Here is a 27,406-nt window from a genome sequence, read left to right on the forward strand (position 1 = left end):
ACCCTAAAACTAAACGACTCATTGGTGTCGTCATTAGTACCACTTATTCCCTTACAAATAAATTTGACTGTTAAACTTTTAGCTTTCACGATGTCCAACAGTGTACCCTCATGAACTCGGAGGGGTTGAGGAATGGGAGTGAGAATCAGAAAAGTGGCACTCTGATGGGGTAGGCAACAGAAAAACACCAGCATGGACTGGAATATAGGGGGAGAAGAGTGCCACCTCAAACTGGCAAATAGGGAGAAGGAGAGTGTCAGGATGAATTGGGGAGAGAAGGGGCAGTCGAAGAGTGCCAGGATGAACTAGGAAGGGGGACATGAGAAATGCGAGCATTTCGAAATAAGGAGGTGTAAGAAAAAGTGCGTCGGTGAATTTGAGGAATAGGTGAAGGGAGGATGGGTGAACAGTGCTAGCATGAATTGGGAGAAGAATGCCTTCAGGGCCTATCACAAGCATGTAAACAATTTAAAACAACTTTATGATCATTTTTCAGCATCAGAGTACCAATACATATCCTCAGTAGCCCACAATTTATTTGCAGAAAATGAGAGAAAATGCCTCAAATTGTTGTGTCAATCTTTATTGGTATTTACTGCCTTTTAAAATAGACAAAAGGCAAAGATACATGTCTCCCTATCTTCGTGAATTGTTATGGCCACAATTTCAAATGGTTGTATCACATTTAATTAATACAATTATAAAAACAGCCTATTTATTATTCTTCATTTGGATAAGCTGGATTAAAACTTGCGACAAGACAATGCATTCGTTTAGATAATGGAAGCTTGGATCTGACAGGGCCAACTCTGATTGATTGTGGTATGAATCTGGAAAACGTCTTGGTAAGTGCAAATAAACAATAATTAATATGAACATGATTAAATACAATATTGTTATATGCATGTAATATGAATGACTCACTAGCCATTATTAAGGGTGGAAGGAGGCTTCTGTGGAGCATAAACTCTGGCATATACCAGTTGGGCCAATGGCCTGTTTCTGTGTTGTAAATTCTATGCAACTTTTTACAACAAAGTAGATCATCAGTTTCACTTTAAATATCTCTGGAGGGCCTGCAGGGGCAAATCTGAGGTAGAGTCGAACTTTCACTCGCCTGCTCCACAGATATGGCCCAGAACAGGACAAGCAACGGCGTGTCTCTTCAACCAATCAGATTGAAGAATCCTTACTGAGTCACGCAGAGTCTGAACCAGGAAGTGTAAGTTAGAATAATTAATTCATTGTAAAATCATGATCAGAAAGCAAAATAAAGAGAAGGGAAGAAAAATGGGATTAAGAGAGAGAGATAAAAGAGACAGAAAGAAAATGAAAATGTTGTCTGAACTTAAGGAAAGGTAACTTCGATGGAATGAGACGTGAATTGGCTAGAATAGACTGGCGAATGATACTTAAAGGGTTGACAGTGGATCGGCAATGGCAGACATTAAAAGATCACGTGGATGAACTTCAACAATTGTACATCCCTGTGTGGCGTAAAAATAAAACGGGGAAGGTAGCTCAACCGTGGCTAACAAGAAAAATTAGGGATAATGTTAAATCCAAGGAAGAGGCATATAAATTGGCCAGAAAAAGCAGCAAACCTGAGGACTGAGATAAATTTAGAATTCAGCAGAGGAGGACAAAGGGTCTAATTATGAGAAGGAAAATAGAGTATGAAAGGAAACTTGCAGGGAACATAAAAACTGACTGCAAAAGCTTCTATAGATATGTGAAGAGAAAAAGATTAGTGAAGACAAACATAGGTCCTTTGCAGTCAAACTCACTGAGAAATGGCAGATCAATTGAACTAATACTTTGGATCTGTCTTAAGGAAGACACAAATAACCTTCTGGAAATACTAGGAGTTCGAAGATCTAGCGAAAAGGAGGAACTGAAGGAAATCCTTATTAGTCAGGAAATTGTGTTAGGGAAATTGATGGGATTGAAGGCCGATAAATTCCCAGGGCCTGATAGGCTGTATCCCAGAGTACTTAAGGAAGTGACCCTAGAAATAGTGGATGCATTGGTGATCATTTTCCAACATTCTATTGATTCTGGATCATTTCGTATGGACTGGAGGGTAGCTAATGTAACACCACTTTTTAAAAATGGAGGGAGAGAGAAAACAGGGAATTATAGACTGGTTAGTCTGACATCGGTGGTGGGGAAAATATTGGAATCAATTATTAAAGATGAAATAGCAGCGCATTTGGAAAGCAGTGACAGGATCGGTCCAAGTCAGCATGGATTTATGAAAGGGAAATCATGCTTGATAAATCTTCTGGAACTTTTTGAGGATGGTAACTAGTAGAATGGACAAGGTAGAACCAGTGGATGTGGTGTATTTGGACTTTCAAAAGGCTTTTGACAAAGTCCCACACAAGAGATTAGTGTGCAAAGTTAAAGCACATGGTATTGGGGGTAATGTATTGACGTGGATAGAGAACTGGTTGGCAGACAGGAAGCAGAGAGTCGGAATAAATGGGTACTTTTTGGAATGGCAGGCAGTGACCAGTGGGGTGCCGCAGGGCTCAGTGCTGGGACCCCAGCTATTTATAATATACATCAATGATTTAGATGAAGCAATTGAATAAATATCTCCAAGTTGGCAGATGACACTAAGCTGGGTGGTGGTGTGAGCTGCGAGGAGGATGTCAAGAGGCTGCAGGGTGACTTGGACAGGTTAGGTGAGTGGGCAAACGCATGGCAGATGCAGTATAATGTGGATAAATGTGAGCTTATCCACTTTGGTGGCAAAAACAAGAAGGCAGAATATTATCTGAATGGTGACAGATTAGGAAACGGGAAGGTGCAACAAGACCTGGTGTCATGATACATCAGTCATTGAAGGTTGTCATGCAGGTACAGCAGGCGGTGAAGAAGGCAAATGACATGTTGGCCTTCATAGTTAGAGTAATTGAGTATAGGAGCGCGGAGATCTTACTGCAGTTGTACAAGGCCTTGGTGAAGCCACACCTGGAATATTGTGTTCAATTTTGGTCTCCTAATCTGAGGAAGGACGTTCTTACTATTGAGGGAGTACAGCGAAGGTTCACCAGACTGATTCCCAGGATGGCAGAACTGACATATGAGTAGAGACTGGATCAACTGGGCTTGTATCCACTGGTGTCTAGAAGAATGAGAGGGGATCTCATAGAAACATATAAAATTCTGACGGGATTGGACAGGTTAGAGGCAGGAAGAATGTTGCCGTTGCTGGGGAAGTCCAGAACCAGGGGTCACAGTCTAAGAATAAGGGGTAAGCCATTTAGGACTGAAATGAGGAGAAACTTCTTCACTCAGAGAGTGGTTAACCTGTGGAATTCTCTGCCGCAGAAAGTTGTTGAAGCCAGTTCGTTAGATATATTCAAAAGGGAGTTAGATATGGCTCTTACGGCCAAAGGGATCAAGGGGTATGGAGAGAAAGCAGGAAAGGGGTACCTAGGTTGAATGATCAACCATGATCTTATTGAATAGCGGTGCAGGCTCGAAGGGTCAAATGGCCTGCACCTGCACCTAATTTCTATGTATCTATGTTTCCATTTTTTCATTTTAGCTTTTAATTACTTTAAATCTCCAACATTAATTAAAATCTGAAGGAATGAGACTCCATACTTGTAAAAATAAATTTTCAGTGCCAGAGAGGTTGTTTGGCAGTAATTAAGACTTATCATGCTGTAAAAATTTCAATTACACTTGAATGAACAAGCCCTAACATTTTCTGGTGTGCTTAGTGGGTATCTCGTGGGTAAGTACTGCAACTTCATGCCCTTCCTGTGTTTTAATGGCGAGTCTCTCGATGAGGTACTGGTGTAGTAAAGCTTGTGGAGGAGCAGGGCAACTCGGACAGCAACTTCCTGATTTTCATGTTCAACTGCACATGTGTGGGTGCCGGAAGTTGCTGTTTGATTTACTCCATAATAGCAGTGACCGCTGATAGCCTCACTGTTATTCCTACCACAATATCTGAGCTATTAAGTCTACTATCTGCCCTTTTGTAGTAGTAGTTCGTGTGTCTGTACTTTTGATGTTACCTATTTTTCCATTCGCACTTTATTTTGGTTAGTCCTATAAAGGGCTAGTTTTCCCATCTTATTTCAGTTCTGATGGAGATTGCACCTAAAATATTAACATCTGTTGTATTTTCATTTGCTGTCAAACTTGTTTTGTATTTCCAGAATTTTAAGTTTATTTCTATTTTCTGTTATTTTTTACACAGGGTAATTTGAGTAGTGCAAACGTCAATGTGACGATAGCTGCAAGTCAAACTATGGCACTGACGTCACAGCCGGAAAAATTAACTGTGAAAGAAGTTAACTTAACGACGAATATTCTCACTAACATAATGAGGAATCCTACAGAGTTAAATAAAGAGGTCAGTTAGATATTTTTAAAATGAAAAAGAAGCCAATGAGGTTCAATTGCTTGTTTATTGAAAGATGAATGATCAGCTTGATGTCGTAATTTTCAGCACAATACAGGTCAGAAACTTTTTAACAATATAACAACATTAGAAATAGGAGCAGGAATAGGCCACATGGCCCCTCGAGCATCAATCATGGCTGATCTTCGCCCTCAACTCTATTTTCCCGTCCGATCGCCATATCCCTTAGAGTCCAAAAATCTATTGATCTCAGCCTTGAATATACTCAATGACTGAGTATGCACAGCCCTCCCGGGTAGAGAATTCCAAAGATTCACAAACCTCCGAGTGAGGAAACCTCTCCTCATCTCAGTCCTAACTGGCCGACTCCTTATTCTGACACTATGACCCCTAGTTCGAGAATCTTCAATCAGGGGAAATAGCCTCTCAGCATTTACTCTGCCAGTTCTTCTCAGAATCTTATGTTTCAATGAGATCACCTCTCGTTCTTCTAAACTTCTAAACTGCAGAGAGTGTCGGCCCATCCTACTCAATCTCTCCTCATAAGAAAACCCACTCATTCCAGAATCAATCCATCGAAATTTTGTTGCACCTCCTCTAAGGCAAGTATATCCTTCCTTATGAATGGAGACCAAAACTGTGCACAGTACTCCAGGTGTGGTCTCACCAGGGCCCGTACAATTGCAGCAAGACTTCCTTACTCTTGTACCCCAAAACTCTAGCAATAAAGGCTAACATACCATTTGCTCAAAGTCTGGTGGAACTGAAGAGAACAGACAAAAAAAGCTCAGAAGTTGATCAGCAGCCTTATAGAACAAACCAGCTACCAACCTTTATGGAGGAGATGAGCTGTTTAAATAGCTCACCTGCAGAGTCATTCTTGACTGTTCGAGCCATGCATTGCAGTGCAGGGGAAGACCAATTTCACAAAAGGGTCCGACAGCAAGTGTAGGACTTTTATTTTAATTTTATAATGAGCTGCCTGAATAGTTCTGGCACATGCTCTGCATGTCTATGGAGGAGCCCGATCCAATACAGAAACATAGAAACATAGAAAATAGGTGCAGGAGTAGGCCACCCGGCCCTTCGATCCTGCACTACCATTCAATAAGATCATGGCTGATCATTCCTTCAGTACCCCGTTCCTGCTTTCTCTCCATACCCATTGATCCCTTTAGCCATAAGGACCATATCTAACTCCCTCTTGAATATATCCAATGAATTGGCATCAACAACTCTCTGCGGCAGGGAATTCCATAGGTTAACAACTCTCTGAGTGAAGAAGTTTCTCCTAAATGGCCTACCCCTTATCCTAAGACTGTGTCCTCTGGTTCTTCCCGCATCTAACCTGTAAAGTCTTGTCCCCTCAGTACAGATTCACACGAGGCATGTAGTGAAGTCAAGGTCACTCTGGACCTGCACCTTTTTTTCACAGCTCTGGAATGCTGCACTTGCCTGAGACCTGTCCTTATATACCTGTCTCTTGCAAGTGCACCCCTGGTGGTAAGGTATGCTGGTGGTTACAGGTCATATCTTATTATAGTCATGTATAGCATGTTAGGATACAGTTATATATAATAATGTAAGATACATGACATCACCCTCCCCCAAGGTCTTATTGTCTTTATAGGTTCAGTCTCTCAGGTGGTCTACGCTCTCGCGTGGAGCGTCTGAGTTGTGGTTCAGTTGTTTGCCTTGGTGTCTGTTTTTCTTTGGGTGTGGTTGCTGGTATCTCGCCTGGGCTGTCTGTTTCGATTGGTGTGATTGTTGTTGACTCGCCTGGGTTGTCTGTTGGGATTGCCCTTTCCTCAGGTTGTTCCCTCTGTCTGTCCACCAGGTGTGGCGTGAGTTCCACATTGTAGTCTGCCTCTGGTTCCGCAGTGTTGTTGGTAAATCTGCTTTTGACTTGGTCTACATGCCTCCGGCAGATTTTGCCATATGTCCATTTATACTACCAGTAGCCTGTTTCTTTCCTTGCCCGTTACTGTCCCTGCAAGCCATTTGGGACCCCTGCCATAGTTTAGTACAAACATTTTGTCCCCTATATCATTCCATCTCCCCCTCGAATTTCTGTCATGGTACTCAGTCAGCTTACGGCGCTTTGCCTCAACGATTTCGTGCATGTCTGGCAGGATTAATGAGAGCCTTGTTTTTAAAGTCCTTTTCATCAACAGTTGCGCGGGGGGATCCCAGTCAGTGAGTGCGGACGAGATCTGTATGCCAGCAGCAGTCGCGACAGGCGACCCTGCAGCGTGGGAGCTTGGATTTTAAGCATGCCTTGTTTAATGTTTTACACTGCTCTCTCCGCTTGGCCGTTGGAGGCTGGCTTGAACGGTGCCGTCTTGACGTGATTTATGCCGTGATCAATAAAAAAGTCTTGGAATTCTGCAATGGTGAAGCACGGACCATTGTCACTGACCAATATGTCAGGGATTCCGTGCATTGCAAACATAGTTGCGAGGCTCTCCATAGTGGTGGAGGTTGCGCTCGAGTTTAAAATGGTGCATTCGATCCACTTTGAAAATGCATCTCCAACTACGAGGAACATTTTGCCCATGAATGGGCCCGCATAGTCTACGTGCGCCCGCGACCACGGTTTGGAAAGCCAGGGCCAGGGGCTCAGTGGAGCCTCCCTGAGGGCATTGCTGAGTTGGGTACAAATGGTGCACCTTCGGACACAGAGCTCCAAGTCCGCGTCAATACCAGGCCACCAGACGTGGGATCTGGCTAAGGCCTTCATGAGAACGATCCCCGGATGCTCGCGGTGGAGCTCCCGGACAAATGCCTCTCTGCCTCGCAGAGGCATGACTACTCGGCTGCCCCACATCAGGCAGTCTGCTTGTAGTGATAGCTCATGCATGCGCCTGTGAAAGGGTTTTAATTCCTCGGGGCAGGCATCGCGAGCCTCTGCCCAGTCACCGGTTAGGACACATCTTTTTACTAAGGATAACGTGGGGTCGCTGGCCGTCCAGGCTCTGATTTGGCGAGCCGTCATGGGCGAACCTGTGGACTCAAAAGCATTGATTGTCATGACTATCTCACAGTCCTGTTCGTCAGACCCTTCCGTGGTCGCCAGGGGTAGCCTGCTGAGCGCGTCGGCACAGTTATCTGTGCCTCTTCTGTGCCTTATTGTGTAGTCGTAGGACGCCAGCATGAGTGCCCACCGTTGAATTCGCACTGAGGCATTGGCGTTTATTGCCTTGCTCTCGAATAGGAGGGACGTGAGGGACTTGTGGTTGGTTTCTAATGCGAACTTGGCCCCGAAAAGGCATTGGTGTATCTTTTTGACACCATACACGCATGCGAGCGCCTCCTTCTCTACCATTCCGTACCCGTGCTCCGCCCACGAAAGTGACCTGGAGACATAAGCTATGGGTTGTAATTTTCCCGCACTATTGACATGTTGTAAAACGCACCCGACCCTATACGCTGACGCATCGCATGTGAGAACTAGCTTTTTACCTGGGTCAAAGAAAGTCAAAACACTGTTAGAACACAGAAGGTTGCGTGCCTTATTGAAGGCGCGTTCCTGGGCTTCCCCCCAAAACCAATTGCACCCCTTCCTGAGTAGCACGTGGAGAGGCTCCAGCAGCGTGCTTAAGTTCTGCATAAAGTTCCCAAAGTAATTGAGTAGCCCGAGAAAGGCGCGCAGTTCTGAGACATTCCGGGGCTTGGGTGCTAGGTGAATTGCTTCTGTTTTGGACTCTGTTGGGCGGATTCCATCAGCGGCAATCCTTCTGCCCAAAAATTCAACCTTGGGTGCGAGAAACAGGCTCTTGGATTTCTTGACTCATAGGCCTACCCGATCCAACCGCTTTAGTACTTCCTCCAAATTACGGAGATGGGAGTCGGTGTCCCTGCCCGTGATAAGTATGTCGTCTTGAAATACAACCGTCCCCGGGATGGACTTGAGCAGACTCTCCATGTTGCGCTGGAATATGGCAGCTGCCGACCTGATGCCGAATGGGCATCGATTGTACATGAAAAGGCCTCGATGTGTGTTGATGGTGGTGAGTAGCTTCGATTCCTCGGTCAATTCTTGCGTCATATACGCAGATGTGAGGTCGAATTTTGAGAAAAGTTTACCTCCAGCCAATGTGGCAAATAAGTCTTCCGCTCTGGGCAGCGGGTACTGGTCCTGTAGGGAGACTCTGTTTATGGTAGATTTGTAGTCCCCACAGATTTGTACGGATCCATCAGGCTTCATGACTGGGACGATGGGACATGCCTAGTCGCTAAATTCCACAGTTGATGTAATGCCTTCCCGCAGAAGCCTGTCTAGTTCATGTTCAATCTTTTCCCTCATCACATAGGGTACAGCTCTGGCCTTGTGATGGACCGGTCTAGCATCCTGTGTGATGAAGATTTTGACTTTGGCCCCTTTGAAAGTGCCCACACCTGGCTGAAAGAGATGTTCAAATCGCTTTATAACTGATGAGCAGGAGGTCCGTTCCTCTCATGACATGGCATGGACATCATCCCATTTCCAGTTTAGTTTTGCCAGCCAGCTCCTCCCGAGCAGTGCTGGAGGGTCTCCGGGGACAATCCACAGGGGAAGTCGGTTCACTGTCCCTTTGTGTGTGACAGAGAGCATGGCGCTGCCGAGGACTAGTATGATTTCTTTGGTATAGGTCCTTAGTGTGGTGTCGAGCCTTGTGAGTTTTGGTCTGTCTCTTTTATGTGGCCACAGTTGTTCAAATTGTTGAGCGCCCATGAGAGATTGACTCGCTCCTGTATCCAGCTCCATGTTGACAGATATCCCGTTGAGTAGGCTCCTCATCATTATAGGAGGCGTCCTGTTGTAGGAGCAGCGGTCATTGATCGTGTTGACCCGCTGTACATCGGTGTCCCGGGTACTGTCCCCACCATCTTCTGGTCCGCTTTCCGACCCATCCGATTCGTATACCAGCCGAACTGCCGTTTTTTTGCACATGCGGGCCAAATGCCCTGTATATTCACAATTTCTGCAAACAGCCTGCTGAAATTGACATCCCCATGACGAGTGCCCACCCCCACACCTCCAGCACAGACCTGTTCCATTGTTTAAAGTGTTCCCAAAGAGTGAGCTGCGTCTGGCTGATCTCTCTTGAGCTTCTCTCAGTTTGTAGTTGATTGATCGCATTGTGGGTTGATGAGGTGTGAACGGCCATTCCTATGGCCCTTGATGGCTTCTGCCTGCTGTCGAGAGCCTGTTCTCCCAGTTTTGTCTGTGTGTGGGGGTAGCAGCTTGTTTAGTGCTGTGAACTTCTTGTTCCGATATTTCGTTAGTTGTCGTACCTGCATTGTAAATCAATCTCGTTTCTTCTTCCCCTACCAAGAATGTCTGTGCAACCAGTGCTGCTGCCTCTAAGATCAGGTTCTTGGTCTCTATGAGCTTTCGGAATATGCCTGCGTGGCCTATTCCTTCAAAGAAAAAGTCTCTCAGCATTTCTCTCCTCAGTTCATCGGAGAACTCACATAAACTAGCCAACCTCCGAAGTACCGCCACGAAGTCAGGTATGCTCTGGCCCACACAGCGTCTGTAGTTGTAGAACCTGTGTCTGGCCATGTGTAGGCTGCTCGCTGGCTTCAGGTGGGCTCTTACCAGTGTGCTCAATTCTTCAAACGACTTGCTTGCTGGTTTCTCGGGTGCCAACAAATCCTTCATTAAAGCGTATGTTTTCGAGCCACAGCTGGTCAAGAGATGGGCTCTTCTCTTGTCTGCCTTATCATCGCCTAACCAGTCTTTGGTTACAAAGCTTTGCTGGAGCCTTTCTATAAAGTCATCCCAATTGTCTCCCGCATTGTACTTTTCATCTGATCCGTTGTTTGGATTCTGTAATCCCGTAACTCATCGCCACTGTAAAGTCCTGTCCCCTCAGTACAGATTCACACGAGGCATGTAGTGAAGTCAAGGTCACTCTGGACCTGCATCTTTATTTCACAGCTCTGGCATGCTGCACTTGCCTGAGACCTGTCCTTATATACCTGTCTCTTGCAAGTGCACCCCTGGTGGTAAGGTATGCTGGTGGTTACAGGTCATATCTTATTACAGTCATGTATAGCATGTTAGGATACAGTTATATATAATAATGTAAGATACATGACATAACCTGTCCAGTCCAGTCAGAATCTTATATGTTTCTATGAGATCCACGCTCATCCTTCTAAACTCCAGTGTATAAAGGCCCAGTTGATCCAGTCTCTTCTCATATGTCAGTCCAGCTATCCCTGGAATCAGTCTGGTGAACCTTCGCTACATTCCCTTAATAGCAAGAACGTCCTTCCTCAGATTAGGAGACCAAAACTGAACACAATATTCCAGGTGAGGCCTCACCAAAGCCCTGTACAACTGCAATAAGACCTCCCTGCTCCTATACTCAAATCTCCTAGCTATGAAGGCCAAGATACCATTTGCCTTCTTCACCGCCTGCTGTACCTGCATGCCCACTTTCAATGACTGATGAACCATGACACCCAGGTCTCGCTGCACCTCCCCTTTTCCTAGTCTGCCACCATTCAGATAATCTTCTGCCTTCGTGTTTTTGCCCCCAAAGTGGATAACCTCACATTTATCCACATTATACTGCATCTGCCATGCATTTGCCCACTCGCCTAACCTGTCCAAGTCACCATGCAGCCTCTTAGCATCCTCCTCACAGCTCACACCGCCACCCAGTTTAGTGTCATCTACAAACTTGGTGATATTACACTCAATTCCATCATCTAAATCATTGATGTATATTGTAAATAGCTGGGGTCCCAGCACTGAGCCATGTGGCACTCCACTAGTCACTGCCTGCCATTCTGAAAAGGACCCGTTTATCCCGACTCTCTGCTTCCTGTCTGCCAACCAGTTCTCTATCCATGTCAGTACATTGCCCCCAATACCATGCGCTTTCAATTTGCACACCAATCTCTTGTGTGGGACCTTGTCAAAAGCATTTTGAAAGACCAAATACACCACATCCACTGGTTCTCCCTTGTCCACTCTACTAGTTACATCCTCAAAAAATTCCAGAAGATTTGTCAAGCATGATTTGCCTTTCATAAATCCATGCTGACTTGGACCAATCCTATCACTGCTTTTCAAATGCGCTGCTATTTCATCCTTAATGATTGATTCCAACATTTTCCCCACTACTGATGTCAGGCTAACTGGTATATAATTACCCGTTTTCTCTCTCCCTCCTTTTTAAAAAAGTGGTGTTACATTAGCAACCCTCAAGTCCATAGGAACTGATCCAGAGTCGATAGACTGTTGGAAAATTATCACCAATGCATCCACTATTTCTAGGGCCACTTCCTTAAGTACTCTGGGATGTAGACTATCAGGCTCTGGGGATTTATCGGCCTTCAATCCCGTCTATTTCCCCAATACAATTTCCCGCCTTATAAGGATATCCTTCAGTTCCTCCTCCTCTGCACTAGACCTTCGGTCCCCTAGTACATCCGGAAGGTTATTTGTGTCTTCCTTTGTGAAGACAGAACCAAAGTACTTGTTAAATAGGTCTGCCATTTCTTTGTTCCCCATTATAAATTCACCCAAATCTGACTGCAAGGATCCTACGTTTGTCTTCACTAATCTTTTTCTCTTCACATATCTATAGAAGCTTTTGCAGTCATTTTTTATGTTTCTGGCAAGCTTCCTCTCGTACTCTATTTTCCCCCTCTTAATTAAACCCTTTGTCCTCATCTGCTGTATTCTAAATTTCTCCCAGTCCTCCGGCTTGCTGCTTTTTCTGGCTAATTTGTATGCCTGTTCCTTGGATTTAACACTATCCTTAATGTCCCTTGTTAGCCATGGTTGAGCCACCTACCCCGTTTTATTTTTACTCCAGACAGGGATGTACAATTGTTGAAGTTCATCCATATGATCTTTAAAGGTTTGCCATTGCCTATCCACCGTCAACCCTTTAAGTATCATTTGCCAATCTAATCTAGCCAATTCACATCTCATACCATCAAAATTACCTTTTCTGAAGTACAGGACCCTAGTTTCCGAATTAATTGTGTCACTCTCCATCTTAATAAAGAATTCTACCATATTATGGTCACTCTTCCCCAAGGGGCCTCGCACAACAAGATTGCTAATTAGTCCCTTCTCATTACACATCACCCAGTCTAGGATGGCCAGCCCTCTAGTTGGTTCCTCGACATATTGGTCTAGAAAACTATCCCTAATACACTCCAGGAAATCCTCCTCCACCGCATTGCCACCAGTTAGGTTAGCCCAATCAATATGTAGATTAAAGTCGCCCATGATAACTGCTGCACACATCCCTTATTTCTTTGGCAGGTGCTGGCCACAAAATTGGAATCTTGGGCACCTGTTTCATGCCTATAAAATCAGCTGACCCGATTGAATTTCTCGGTTATCAAGTCCAAGCTTGGTGTGGGGTGGGTATTGGGAATTTTAACCTAACAAAATGGGTGGGTTTGGAGCATGGGGGTAGTTAAATTGTTAAAAATGGGATTCCCGCCCACTTCTGGTTTTGATGGAGACTGGATGGGTGTGTGCGACCAATCTACTTCCAGGGGGCGGAATGTCAATGTAAATATTATAATGAGGCTGGGAGCCTTTTTTTTAATCTTGTTTTTAAATGCGGGCGGGTTTCACACAATTTGTGAAACCGCGGCAGTTAAAGCAAGATGGGGACTGCTGCATCCAGAAGGTAAATGGCTTTATACCGACATCCTGAATCCAGGCCTTTACCTAATCTTCCCTCTGGAATCGAAGACCTATCCCCCCAGCCCTCCCCCACCCCAACGATAATGCTGAGGTTGGCCACGATCTTCTGGTGGCCAGGCCCGATCTTCTCTTCACCCACCCCAATCATCCAGCCCCGATTTCTGCCCGAACCCCCATCCTTTTAATGGCATGGCCCGACCCCTGATTGTTGGTCAACCCCCCACCCCCCCAATACTTTCCCTGGCCCAATCCCTGATCCTCTCTCCCCACCCCCCACCCTGATCATCTGCCGAGCCCGATAATCTCATCCTCTCTCCCCTCCACCCTCATCCTCTCCCTGACCCTGATCCCCGGTCGTCTACGCTCCACCAATTGTTTGTCCGGCTCCCGATCCTCGGTTGTATACCCCACCAATCATCAGCCTGGCACCCCAATCGTCTGCCAGAACCCTGATCCTCTCTCCCTCCTCAACCCCGATCCATTTAGTGGCCCGGCCCTCACGCGAACCCTCCCTCTCTCCTCTGTTCAGCCGAAGGCCTACCCTACCTGGCTGGCGGGAAACCAAGGCCTCACATGCAAATCAGTCCCTTGTAGCCCCTCCTGCCCCCAACATGCTTTTCTCCACAATATTCCAGCCGAGGCTTTTGGGGGCGGGTAAAAGTTTCCTGTAAAGATTTTAATGGAGGTACTAAAGGTAACAATTCAACAGACAAATTTAAACTTATTATTGTGAGAAATGTAATTTTAAAAATGTTTTACTTTATTAAAAACATTGGGGGCGAAATTGCCCTGCACTCCGTTCGGGGGCAGTAACATTCTGCAGCTGGGACCCGCCCCTGCCGCGGAATTGTCATTACCGCTCCTCAAAGGAAGCGGAGCACAATCTCACATGCTCCACTTCCTTTGGGGCGGTAACCAGGGCGCTACTGGGGTGCTGAGGTTAGGGCTACATGGGTGCTCCATGTAGCATTGATGCACTTCAATGCCCATCCCCTTCGATTAAAGGGGACGGCTGCTGTGCACTCTGCTCGCCCTCTGATGGCCTCCACCAGGCCATTAGGACAGCATGCGACCGGACCTGCAGCCCGGCTCCCAAACAGCAGTGCCGGGCTGCACAATGGTGGCTCAGACCACGCTAGGGCCACCACCATTGAGCCAACCCGAGAGTCGGCAATAAAAAAAAGATGGCAGCCTGGGGCACTGGTGTCCTCCCCTTTTAGGAGCGCCCCGAGAGCAGATATTAGCCTGCTTCGCGACCGCGGAATGTGGGGCAATTTCCCCCATGGGGCGTTAAGAGATTAGCGCAGGGGGAGGGGGCTGAGTAGTCATCAGTGGTTGTGCAGTGGCTTGGGGGCGTGAACTGTGTTGCGAGGCAGGGCGCGTTGCAGTTGCAACATCTCCGCAAACTCCCGGGCAATTTCCAGTAGCGACCCCCTCCGCTGGGCAATATGTCTCCTCTGCCCCATTAGTGCTCCCCAGAGGCGCTAATGGGGCTATAAAAAAGGGCAATTCCTCCCCCATTATTTTGGATATTGGAAATTTCAGTTACTGAAAAATATAGTGAAAAAATAAAGTGATTTGATGGTTCAACAACAAACTATGAAGACAACTGTTTGCACAAGTGATAGGAGGTGCACCGAATGTAATAGGAGAAACCTCGGCCGTGCTTTTCCCTGCCTCGGTGGGTCCGTGGCGGGCACGTCGGTGGAAGGTTGCAGCCCCACTGTATCTCCATCCTGGCCGCCGATATCATTTTCCCCTGATTGGGCTTGTTAAACCCGCCCAGCGCGTTTCCCGGCCAATTGAAGGAAGCGGGTCTGATGACATCATTTATGACGCATCATCAAGCAGTTTCCTTAAAGGGACCATGTGCAAATTTACTTTGACATTTGTGCTGTCAGTGTTCTACAGCATTGAGGTGCTGCAAACAGTGACAAGCACTGCACAGAGGTGCACGGCTGCAACCAGACTCCAATGGGCAGAAAAGACCTCCCTAGGACACCAACGCAGTTTAGTTGCACATTGCACAGGAGGGCACAAGCAGGGATGTTGTCAGGAGAACCAGGTTGCAGTGGCACAAACCTTTCAATGATCTGAGTAGATCACGAAACATTACTGCAAAGCCACACTCAACCTCATCCTGCTGTGCCACTCATCACATCCCCATCACTCTGCCTTCCCTACTCTACCCCTGCGCATCCTTTCTCACACCAACTTAGCTTGCACCTCCACCCATCCCTCTCTCTCTATCTAAATTATCACTTCCCATCTCATTAGCGACCCCTCACACTCACCCTCATCCTACTCCAATCATACCAACTAACAACATTTGTCTGTTTTATCCAATGTTCATGTGAAGTTTCTGTTAATGTGTTGTCAAACATTGAAAACTTCATGTTCAACACATTGCCCTCTTGGACAGATTTGTGTGCACCTTTGGAAGTGGCTTAGTGAGTTGTAGTGAATGGCGAGACATAACTATACACACCGCAATGCTGATGAGTGTAAAAGAAATGGATGGGCACTGTAGGGTTGCATTATGTTGTGGCTGTGGGGTGGTGCCAACCTGGCATATCATGTGGCAACCAGGTTGCAGAGCATCAAGTGAAGTAAATGTGGCCATGGTGTCTCGGGCCGTACTGTGGTCGGGTGCTGAAACCCTCTGTCCTGTGCAGCATCAGGTGATTGCATACAAGGTTGGTGTTGTTGTTGGTGCTGCTGGTGTGCCTGGTGATACTGGTGTTGGGGATGATCATGGTCAGATTCTGAGGGCCAAGGTGAGATGCTATAAATTGCACCCATGCTGATGGAATAGATGGCAGGTCAAGTAGAAATGACAGAAGCGATCTGTCAATGATGAGAGAGGTAATGAGGTCAGAGTCCATGGAGACATGTGTAAAGACTTGCAGCCTGGTGAATCTGTAGTGGAAATGCAGTTTAGAGAAGCTATTGGTTAAGGGAAGATATCTGAATCAGCTGGGAACTTTGAACATAAGAACATAAGTAATAGGAGCAGGAATAGGCCATTTGGCCACCTTGAGCCTGCTCCGTCATTCAATAAGATCATGGCTGATCTGATCCTGGCCTCAACTCCACTTCCCCACCCATTCCCCATAACTCTTGACTCCCTTATCATTCAAATATCTGTCTATCTCCACCTTAAATGACCCAGCCTCCACAGCTCTCTTGGTAGAGAATTTCAAAGATTCACGACTCTCTGAGAGAAGAAATTCTTCCGCAATTCCGTTTAAATGGGCGATCCCTTATTCTGTAACTATGCCCCCTAGTTCTAGATTCCCCCACGAGGGGAAACAACCTCTCTGCATCTACCGTGTTGAGCTCCCTCAGAATCTTATACATTTCAATAAGATCACCTCTCAGTCTTCTAAACTCCAATGAGTATCGGCCCAACCTGCTCAACTGTCCTTCATATGACAACCCCCTCATCTCAGGAATCAACCTTCTGAACCTTCTCTGAACTGCCTTCAATGCAAGTATATCCTTCCTTAAATAAGGAGACCAAAACTGTATGCAGTACTCCAGGTGTGGTGTTACCAATGCCCTGTACAGTTGTAGCAGGACTTCCCTATTTTTATACTCCATCCCCCTTGCAATAAAGGCCAACATTCCATTTGCCTTCCTAATTACTTGCTGTACCTGCATGCTAACTTTTTGTGTTTCATGTACAAGGACCCCCAGATCCCTCTGTACCGCAGCATTTTGTAATCTCTCCCCATTTAAATAATAATTTGCTTTTTTATTTTTCCTACCAAAGTAGATAACCTCACATTTTCCCACATTATACTCCATCTGGCAAATTTTTGCTCACTCACTTAGCCTGTCTATGTCCTTTTGCAGATTTTTTGTGTCCTCCTCACAATTTGCTTTCCCACCCATCTTTGTATCATCAGCAAACTTGGCTGCATTACACTAGGTCCCTTCATCCAAGTCATTAATATTAATTATAAATAGTTGAAGCCCCAGCACTGATCCCTGTGGCACTCCATTAATTACAGTTTGCCAACCTGAAAATGACCCATTTATCCCAACTTTCTTTTTTTGTTAGTTAGCCAATCCTCTATCCACGCTAATATATTACCCCCAACCCCGTGAGCTCTTATCTTGTGCAGTACCCTTTTACGTGGCACCTTATCAAATGCTTTCTGGAAATCCAAGTAGACAATAGCTACTAGTTCCCCCTTATCCACCCTGCTCGTCACATCCTCAGAGAACTGCAGCAAATTTGTTAAACATGATTTCCCTTTCATAAAACTATGCTGACTCTGATTGACTGCATTATAATTTTCTAAATGTCCTGCTACTACTTCCTTAATGATGGACTCTGGAATTTTCCCAATGACAGATAATAAATTAACTGGTCTATAGTTTCCTGTTTTCTGTCTCCCTCCTTTCTTAAATAGGACCGTTACACTTGCAGTTTTACAGTCTGCTGGGATCTCTCCAGAATCCAAGGAATTTTGGTTGATTACAACCAATGCATCCACTATCTCTGCAGCCAGCTCTTTTAAGACCTGAGGATGCAGGCCATCAGGTCCAGGGGACTTGTCTACCTTTAGTCCCATTAGTTTGCTTAGTACTTTTTCTCTAGTGATAATTGACATTTGAAGCTGTCAACTCATCAGCTGATTCAATGGCCATTGACCTTCTGCCCCAGATTCACAGACAAGGTTGAGATACAGTAGGAATTTGACAAGGTGCCACATAAAAGGTTACTGCACAAGATAAAAGTTCACGGGGTTGGGGGTAATATATTAGCCTGGATAGAGGATTGGCTAATTAACAGAAAACAAAGCGTCGGGATAAATGATTCATTCTCGGGTTGGCAATCAGTAACCAGTGCGGTGCCACAGGGATCAGTGCTGGGACCCCAACTATTTACAATCTATATTAACGACTTGGAGGAAGTGACCGAGTGTAACGTAACCAAGTTTGCTGATGATACAAAGGTGGGAGGAAAAGCAATGTGTGAGGAGGACACAAAAAATCTGCAAAAGGACATAGACAGGCTAAGTGAATGGGTGAAAATTTGGCAGATGGAGTATAATGTTAGACTGTGTGAGGTCATGCACTTTGGCAGAAAAAAAATCAAAGAGCAGGTTATTATTTAAATGGAGAAAGATTGCAAAGTGCTGCAATACAGCGGGACCTGGGGGTACTTGTGCATGAAACACAAAAGGTTAGTGTGCAGGTACAGCAAGTGATCAGGAAGGCCAATGGAATCTTGGCCTTTATTGCAAAGGGGATTGAGTATAAAAGCAGGGAAGTCTTGCTACAGTTGTACAGGGTATTGATGAGGCCACACCTGGAATACTGCGTGCAGTTTTGGTTTCCATAATTACGAAAGGATATACTTGCTTTGGAGGCAGTTCAGAGAAGGTTCACTAGATTGATTCCGGAGATGAGAAGGTTGATTTATGAGGAAAGTTTGAGTAGGTTGAGTCTCTACTCATTGGAATTCAGAAGAATGAGAGTTGATCTTATCGAAACATATAAGATTATGAGGGGGCTAGACACGGTGGATGCAGAGAGGATGCTTCCACTGGTAGAAGAGACTCGAACTAGAGGGATGATCTTAGAATAAGGGGCCGCCTATTTAAAACTGAGATGAGGTGAAATTTATTTTCTCAGAGGGTGTGGATCTGTGGAATTCGCTGCCTCAGAGAGCTGTGGAAGCTGGGACATTGAATAAATTTAAGACAGAAATAGACAGCTTTTTAAACGATAAGGGATTAAGGGGTTATGGAGAACGGGCAGGGAAGTGGAGCTGAGTCCATGATCGGATCAGCCATGATCGTATTAAATGGCAGAGCAGGCTCGAGGGGCCGTATGGCCTACTCCTGTTCCTATTTCTTATGTTCTTATGTTGTTATGTAAACCTGTGGGAGACCTGTGAAAATTAAAAAGCTGGGAAAAAAAGCGTTATTAAATGGCTGTAAACAAGCCATTAGTGATTTGAATTGGTTTCCCCTCTACTGCCTGTTGAGCCTACAGTGCTGGCAGACCCGACACTGGGAAATGCAGGTGTGTGCGTTTTGACAGCGGGTTAACATAAGAACATAAGAAAATAAGAGCAGGAGTAGGCTATTTGACCCCTCGAGCCTGCTCCGCCATTCAATAAGGTCATGGTTGATCTTCTACCTTAACTCCGGATTCAATCCAGATAAGTGTGAGGTAATGCATCTGGGAGATCTAACAAGGCAATGGAATACACATTAAATGGTATGACACTGAAAAGTGTAGAGGGACCTTGGAGTGCAGGTCGAGATCCCTGAAGGTAGCAGGCCAGGTCGATAAGGTGGTTAAGAAGGCATATGGAATATTTACCTTTATAAGTTGAGGCATGGAATACAAGAGCAAGGAGGTTATGCTTGAACTGTATAAAACACTGGTTAGGCCACAGCTGGAGTACTGCATGCAGTTCTGGTCACCACATTACAGGAAGGATGTGATTGCACTAGAAAGGGTGCAGAGGAGATTTACAATAATGTTGTCTGGACTGGCGAATTTTGGCTATGAGGAAAGATTGGAGATGCTGGGTCTGTTTTCTTTGGAACAGAGGAGGCTGAGGGGAGAACTGATTGAGGTGTATAAAATTCTGAGGGGTCTGGATAGAGTGGATAGGAAGGACCTGTTTCCCTTGGCAGAGCAGTCAACAACCAGGGGACATAGATTGAAAGTAATTGGAGGGAGGTTTAGAGGAGTTATGAAGTTAATTTCTTCATCCAGAGGGTGGCGGGGATCTGGAACTCACTGCCTGAAAGAGTGGTAGAGGCAGAAACCCTCACCACATTTAAAAAATACTTGGATGTGCACAAAGTGCCGTAACCTACAGGACTATGGACCAAGAGCTGGAAAATGGGATTAGGCTGGATAGCTCTTAGTTGGCTGGCACGGACATAATGGGCCATAATGACCTCCTTCCATGCTGTAAATTTCTATGATTCTATGATTCTAACTCCACTGTCCTGCACTATCCACATATTCCTTCATTCCATTAATATCCAAAGAGATCTAGCGATCTCTGTCTTGAATATACTCAACGACTGAGCTTACACAGCTCTCTGAGGTAGAGAATTCCAAAGACTCATTACCTAAATGAAGAACTTTCTCCTCATCTCAGTCCTAAATGGCTGACCCCTTATTTTGAGACTGTGACCCCTGGTTCTATATTCCCCAGCCCGGGAAAACATCCTCCCTGCATCTACCCTGTCAAGACCTGTAAGAATTCTGTATATTTCAATGAGGTCACCTCTCATTGTTCTAAACTCTGGAGAATATAGGCGTCGTCTACTCAATCTCTCCTCGTAGGACAATCCCCCCATCCCAGGGATTAGTCTGGTGAATCTTCGTTGCACTCCCTCTATGGCAAGAATATCCTTCCTTTGGTAAGGAGACCAAACTACACACAAGTGTGATCTCACCAGGGCCCTATATAATTTCAATAAGATATCTTGGTGCCGAAATTGCCGAAATTGCCGACCGTGTTTCGTCTATTTTTACCAGCGCGGATGATACGATGGCCTCTTGAGCGAAGTTCCGCTCTTTCGCTTTTTTTTCCAGCAACTGGAAGTTGGTCATAATGGGTGCAGATATGTGGTGGTGAGCATAAGTTCGCACACTGAAGGAGTGGAAGTTGGGGGCGGATGGAATGTCCGTCGCTGTCAGTCATCAGCATAGTGCTGATGACATCATCACGGTGCCATGTCACCATGCCTCTCCCCTTCACTTAAAGGGGAGATCATTGCCATTCTTTAAGTTTGGTCCACTGGGTCACCACAGAGGGTTTCGGCCGGGCCGCTAAAAGGCAGCCTGGCACCCTGAACCTGGGGGCATAATTGTTGGCCCGACATGGCAGTTGGCTGACAAAAAAGCCCAAGGCAGTAGGTCCTCCCCTTTAATGACAGCGGCACCGCCATTTTAGAAGCACTCCAAGCTCAGTGCACCGGCAGAAAAAGCTGTTGGTGGTACCGAGCGGCGGCAGCAAGATTTTCTCGGCGGTTATTTGTGATTGGGGGAGGGATCATCGGCAGTGCGCAGTCTGATGATGCGCTTCGGATGGATTGGCGGCAGCGGAGCAGTAGTGGGGGGAGCAGGTCACCGCCAGGATACCACAGGAGCGGCACTCCGCAGTGTGGCTGCCGATTTCCGGCGATAACAGGTCTTAAGGGAAGGAATAATTTCGGCCCCCTTTGCTCATACTCAAATCCTCTTGTAATAAAGGCCAACATACCATTTGCTTTCTTAATTGCCTACTGTACCTGCATGTTAACTTTCAGTGATTTGTGTACAAGGGCGCCCAGGTCCCTCTGAACACCAACATTTCCAAATCTCTCACCATTTAAAAATACTGTGTTTCTATTTTTCCGACCAAAGTGGGTAACTTCACATTTCTCCACATTATATTCCATTTGCCATGGACCTGCCCACTCACTTAGCCTGAAGTCTCTTTTCGTTCTCCTCGCATTCCCACCTAGATTTGTGTCATCAGCAAACTTGTATATATGACATTTGGTCGAATGCCTTCTGCAAATCCAAATACACCACATCCACTGGTTCCCCCTTATCCATTCTGCTGGTTAGAACCTCAAAAAACTCTAACAGGTTTATCAAACATGATTTCCCTTTCATAAGTCCGTGTTGACTCTGCCCAATCCTATTATTATTTTCTAAGTGCCCTGTTACCACGTCCTTAATAATAGATTCTAGCATTTTCCCTACTACTGATGTCAGACTAACTGGTCTGTAGTTTTAAATAGTGTGGTTACATTTGCTACCTTCCAATCCATGGGAATCGTTCTGAGAATCTGCGGAATTTTGGAAGATGACAACCAATGCTTACACTATTTTTATAGCCACCTCTTCCAAATCCCTAGGATGTAGGCCATCAGGTCCAGGGGATTTATTGGCTTTCAGTCCCATTAATTTCTCCAGTATTATTTTTTTCCTAATACTAATTTCTTTCAGTTCCTCATTCTCGCTAGATCTTTGGTTCTCCTCTATTTTTTGTGTCTTCTTCCGTAAAGACAGACAGAAAGTATCAGTTTAATTTTTCTGCCATTTCCTTATTCTCCATTATAATTTCTCCCCTCTCAGCCTGTGAGGGACCCATATTTTTTTTCGCTAATCTTTTCCTTGTTACATACCTCTAGAAGATTTTACCGTCTGTTTTTATGTCTCTCGCTAGTTCACTCTCATATTCTATTTTCCCTTTCTTTATGAATTTCATTGTTCTCCTTTGCTGAATTCTAAAATCCTCCCAATCCTCAGACTTATTGCTCTTTTTGGCAAAATTATAAGCCCCTTCCCTTGATTTAATACTATATTTAACTTCTCTTGTTAGCCATGGTTGGACCATTTTTCCTGGTGGAAGGGGGTTGTGCCTTAAAGGAATGTATATTTGTTGTAAATTATTATTATTTCTTTAAATGCTAGTCATTGCTTATTTACTGTCATACCTTTTAATGTAGTTTCCCAATCTACCTGAGCCCACTCGCCCCTCATACCTGTGTAGTTTGCTTTGTTTAGATTTAAGATCCTAGTTTTGGATTTAACTAAATCACTTTCAAACTTAATATAAAATGCTATCATATTAAGGATCCATTTACAATAAGGTTATTAGTTAACCCTTTCTCATTGCACAATACTTGTTCTAAAATAACTTGTTCCCTAGTTGGTTCCTCAACATACTGATCTAGAAAACTGTCTTTTATACATTCCATGAATTCATCCGCCACACTATTACAGGTGAGAATGTTCCGGAATCTGGACTCCGGGACGATCGGTGGCAGGGTCATCCAGAATCCGACAGATTTTCCGGTATTTGGACCTACTGACCCTGACGGCCACGGGGCCCCACCGCTGCCCGACCTCGGGCCTCACCTCACCCCGCTCTCCTCACCCCGCTCTCCTCACCCCCTCACCCCGCTCTCCTCACCCTCTCACCCCGCTCTCCTCACCCCCTCACCCCGCTCTCCTCACCCCCTCATCCCACTCTCCTCACCCCCTCACCTCACCCCCCTCACCTCACCCCGCTCTCCTCACCCCGCTCTCCTCACCCCGCTCTCCTCACCCCCCTCACCTCACCCCACTCTCCTCACCCCCTCACCCCGCTCTCCTCACCCCCTCATCCCGCTCTCCTCACCCCCTCACCTCACCCTCCTCACCTCACCCCGCTCTCCTCACCCCGCTCTCCTCACCCCGCTCTCCTCACCCCGCTCTCCTCACCCCCTCACCCCCTCACCCCGCTCTCCTCACCCCCTCATCCCGCTCTCCTCACCCCGCTCTCCTCACCCCGCTCTCCTCACCCCGCTCTCCTCACCGCCACTGCCCTTACATCGGGGCTTTCACGCCGGCCCGCCTGACAACCTCCTCAATGGGACCCTGCCCGATTACCGCCTCGATGGGGCCGGACGGCCTGAACAGCTCCTCGGCGGGACCCCCCCCACCTTTCTGATGTTCCAAAACTTGGAAATACCCGTGACATCAGAAAGCAAATCAAAAGTCCGGAAAAGCCCAGAATCCGGAATGGCCTCAGTCCCGAGGGTTCCGGATTTTAGGCGCTGCACCTGTACTGCAAATCTGGTTTGCCCAATCTATATATAGATTAAAGTCGTCCATGATTACTATATTACCCTTACTACATGCGCCTCTAATCTCCTGATTTAAACCCTACCCTACATTACAACCACTGTTTGGGGGCCAATAAACAACTCCCATCAATATTTTCTGCCCCTTGTTTTTCTTAGCTCCACCCAAACTGATTCTGCTTCTTGATTTTAGGAGCTAAGGTCCTTTCTCTCGACTATCTTTGTCCCATCCTTTATTATCGGGGCTAGCCCTCTTTTTCTATTTTGCCCATCTCTTCTAAAAGTTAAGTATCCTGTAATATTTTGTTCCCAACCTTGGTCACTTTGCAACCACGTCTCTGTAATGGCTATTAGATCAAACCTATTAATTTCTATTTGTGCTATTCATTCATCTATTTTGTTGCGAATGCTTCACACAATCAGATATAGTGCCTTCAGCTTTGACTTTTTTCTATTTTTTTCCTGATGTCACCTTAGTCACTAATGCCCGATTACCTTTGTTACTTTCTCTGTCCCTTCCTGACCCACTCTGTTGATTTTTACCCAAAACTCTGCTTTGCTCCAGAGCCTTGACATTTCTCTCACTGCTTTTAAATTCACTCTTTCCTGAATCCTCCCACCCCCCCTTCATTAGTTCAAAGCCCCGTCTACTGCCCTGGTTATTCGATTTGCTAGGACACTGGTCGCAGCCTGTTTCAAGTGGAGCCCAACCCAAAGGAACAGCTGCCTCTTTCCCCAGTACTGGTGCCAGTGTCACACGAAGCAAAAACCCCTGCCTCCCACACCACTTTTTGCGCCATGCATTTAACCCTCTAATCTGTTCATCCCTATGCCAATTGGCACGTGGCTCACTTAACAATCGAGAGATTATTACCTTTGAGGTTCTGCTTTTTAATTTTGACTCTAACTTCTCAAACTCTCTCAGCAGAACATCATTCCTAGTTCTACCTATGTTGTTGGCTTTTGGGGAAGAGTCGCTGGTGGAGTTATCGATAGTAATCTATAGGCCCCCTAAAAGTAGCTACACTGTTGGACAGCATATTAATCAAGAAATAATGGAAGTTTGTAAAAAAGGAACGGCAATAATCATGGGCGATTTTAACCTTCATATTGATTGGACAAGGGTAGCCTTGAGGAAGAGTTCATAGAGTGTATCCGGGATAGTTTCCTCGAACAGTACGTTGCGGAACCAACCAGGGAGCAGGCTATCTTAGATCTGGTACTGTGTAATGAGACAGGATTAATAAACAATCTCCAAGTAAAGGATCCTCTAGGAAAGAGTGACTATAACATGGTTGAATTTCAAATTCAGTTGGAGAGTGAGAAAGTTGGATCTCAAACTGGTGTCCTAAACAAAGGAGACTACAAAGGTGTGAGGGCAGAGTTGGCTAAAGTGGGCTGGGAAAATAGATTAAAGTGTGGGACGGTCGATGAAGAGTGGCAGACATTTAAAGAGATATTTCATAACTCTCAACAAAAATATATCCCAATGAGAAGGAAAGACTATAAGAGAAGGGATAACTATCCGTGGCTAACTAAGGAAATAAAGGATGATATCAAATTGAAAACAAGGGTATACAATATGGCCAAGACTAGTGAGAGGCCAGAGGATTGGGAAACTTTTAAAAGCCAGCAAAGAATGACAAAAAAAAATGGAGAGGAAAGATAAATTATGAAAGTAAACCAGCACAAAATATAAAAACAGATAGCAAGAGTTTCTGCAGATACATAAACAGGAAAAGAGTGGCAAAAGTAACTGTTGGTCCACTAGAGGATGAGACTGTGGAATTAATAATGGGGAACAGGGAAATGGCAGAGACTTTGAACAAATATTTTGTATTGTTCTTCAAGGTAGAAGACACTAAAAACATCCCAATAGTGGATAATCAAAGGGCTATAGGGAGGAAGGAGAGGCCCATCCACCGTCACTGGAGGTGTTCTGATCATCGCTGGAGTGGGGGTGGAGGCCTGATAGCCAGGTCCAGGTCAAGGGCGCCGCCTCCGGAGTTTGCCGGAGGTCATCGGGGAACGTCGTTGGTTGCTGGAGGTTGCCGAAGGTCGTTGGAGGTCGCCGATGGGTAATGTGGTGGGAAGCCTGAGGTAGGCCCAGATGGCCCGAACTCGTGAGACGCGCCAGAGGTCGTCGGTGATTGCCGGAGGTCGCCGGAGGTCGTCGAGGACGTCGATGAGTGATGTGGTGGAAAGCCTGAGGTAGGCCCGAATGGCCCGAGCTCGTGGGTCTCGCTGGGTTGGGATTAAGGTAAGGGGTAAGGGTTTGGGTTTACGTGCTTAGACCCCCCTATTAGGGTCTATTTGGTTAGGAGAGGTTTAGACAGCGGGAGGGAGGAGGTTGGGGAGGTTGGTGGAAAGTTGCTGAGAGCTGGTGGGAGTTGTTTGGAGCGGGGGAGCTCACTAGGGACCTACCACCTCGGCTGCCGAGTCTACTGCCAACATCTCGCCGTAGGCAACTAGGCCCATATAGCAATGCCTGGTCTCCAGTCGTCTTGGACCCCTTGCCACTGGATCAAGACCTTGCTCAGCTAAGCCCGTGTGGTAACCGGTGTGCAACGACCACCACACGTTAAAAGAACTCACACACAGGCATCTCCCACTCCGTTAACATGAAGTTCGGGACCTGGAACGTCAGGACCCTCATAGACAAACCCAACAGTGACAGGCCGGAACGCCGCACCGCCATAGTTGCCCGGGATCTTAGACGCTTTGATATTGACATCGCTGCCCTAAACGAGACCCGGCGGGCAGGGGAAGGTCAGCTCAAGGAACAAGGTGGAGGTTACACCTTCTTCTGGAAAGGGAAACCAGAGGAAGAACGCCGCTTCCATGGAGCCGGCTTCACCATCAAAAACGAGCTGGTCGACCGCCTTAAAGACTCCCCTTGTGGAGCGAACGAATGCCTCATGACTCTTCGACTCACCCTATCCCGGAACCAGTGCGCCACAGTCATCAGTGCGTGTGCCCCAACACTCGATGCAACTGATGAGGCCAAAGAGGGTTTTTACACCAACCTCAAAAAACCCCTGTCCTGCATCCTCGCGGGCGGCAAACTGATCCTCCTCGGTGACTTCAACGCCAGGGTTAGCAAGGACCTCTGGGGGGGGGGCGTGATTGGCAGAGAGGGGGTAGGGAAAGCCAACTCCAGCGGTACCCTACTCCTGACAAAATGTCTAGAACAGGAAATTGTTATCACCAACACCCTGTTCCGCCAGAGAGACAAATACAAGGCATCGTGGCAAGACCCTCGCTCCAAACACTGGCACCTGCTCGACTATATCATCATCCGAGCCAGGGATCGCAAGGATGTGTGCATCACCCGCGCCATGACAGGCCGACGACTGCTGGACAGACCACCGCCTAATCCGATCCATCATCTACATCAACATAGCCCCAAAGCGGAGGGGGCAGCAGAAGCAGTGTCGCAAAAAAGTCAATGCCGGAGCACTTAAGGACCCAGCTAAGAGAGCCCTATACAGTCAGAGCCTCACAGCTAACCTGGTGTGCCTTGTCGATCCCGAGACGCAGAATGCCCACAGCACTTGGTCTGCCATCCAGGCCTTCATAACCAGTGCCTGCGAAGAGACACTCGGTTACCCAACCAGGAAACACCAGGACTGGTTTGAAAAAGTCATAAGACAGCTTAAAAACAACAAGGCTACGGGTGCGGACGGAATCCCTGCTGAGGCATTGAAGTATGGCAGAGAGGCACTGCTGGCGCGAATACAC

General features: G+C 46.3%; 1 protein-coding gene across 1 annotated transcript in view; it reads left to right on the plus strand.

Annotated features, from left to right (window-relative positions):
* The window catches only part of LOC139266316 (adhesion G-protein coupled receptor G7-like), a 98,836-nt gene that overhangs the window by 4,499 nt on the left and 66,931 nt on the right, over positions 1–27,406 (plus strand). Inside the window, exons 2-3 of the mRNA XM_070884137.1 lie at positions 739–845; positions 4,223–4,378. Coding sequence (XP_070740238.1) covers positions 739–845; positions 4,223–4,378 — 263 coding nt within the window. The remainder of the gene's footprint in view (positions 1–738; positions 846–4,222; positions 4,379–27,406) is intronic.

The sequence above is a fragment of the Pristiophorus japonicus genome, chromosome 6 (assembly GCF_044704955.1).
Source record: "Pristiophorus japonicus isolate sPriJap1 chromosome 6, sPriJap1.hap1, whole genome shotgun sequence".
NCBI classification, from domain to species: domain Eukaryota; kingdom Metazoa; phylum Chordata; class Chondrichthyes; family Pristiophoridae; genus Pristiophorus; species Pristiophorus japonicus.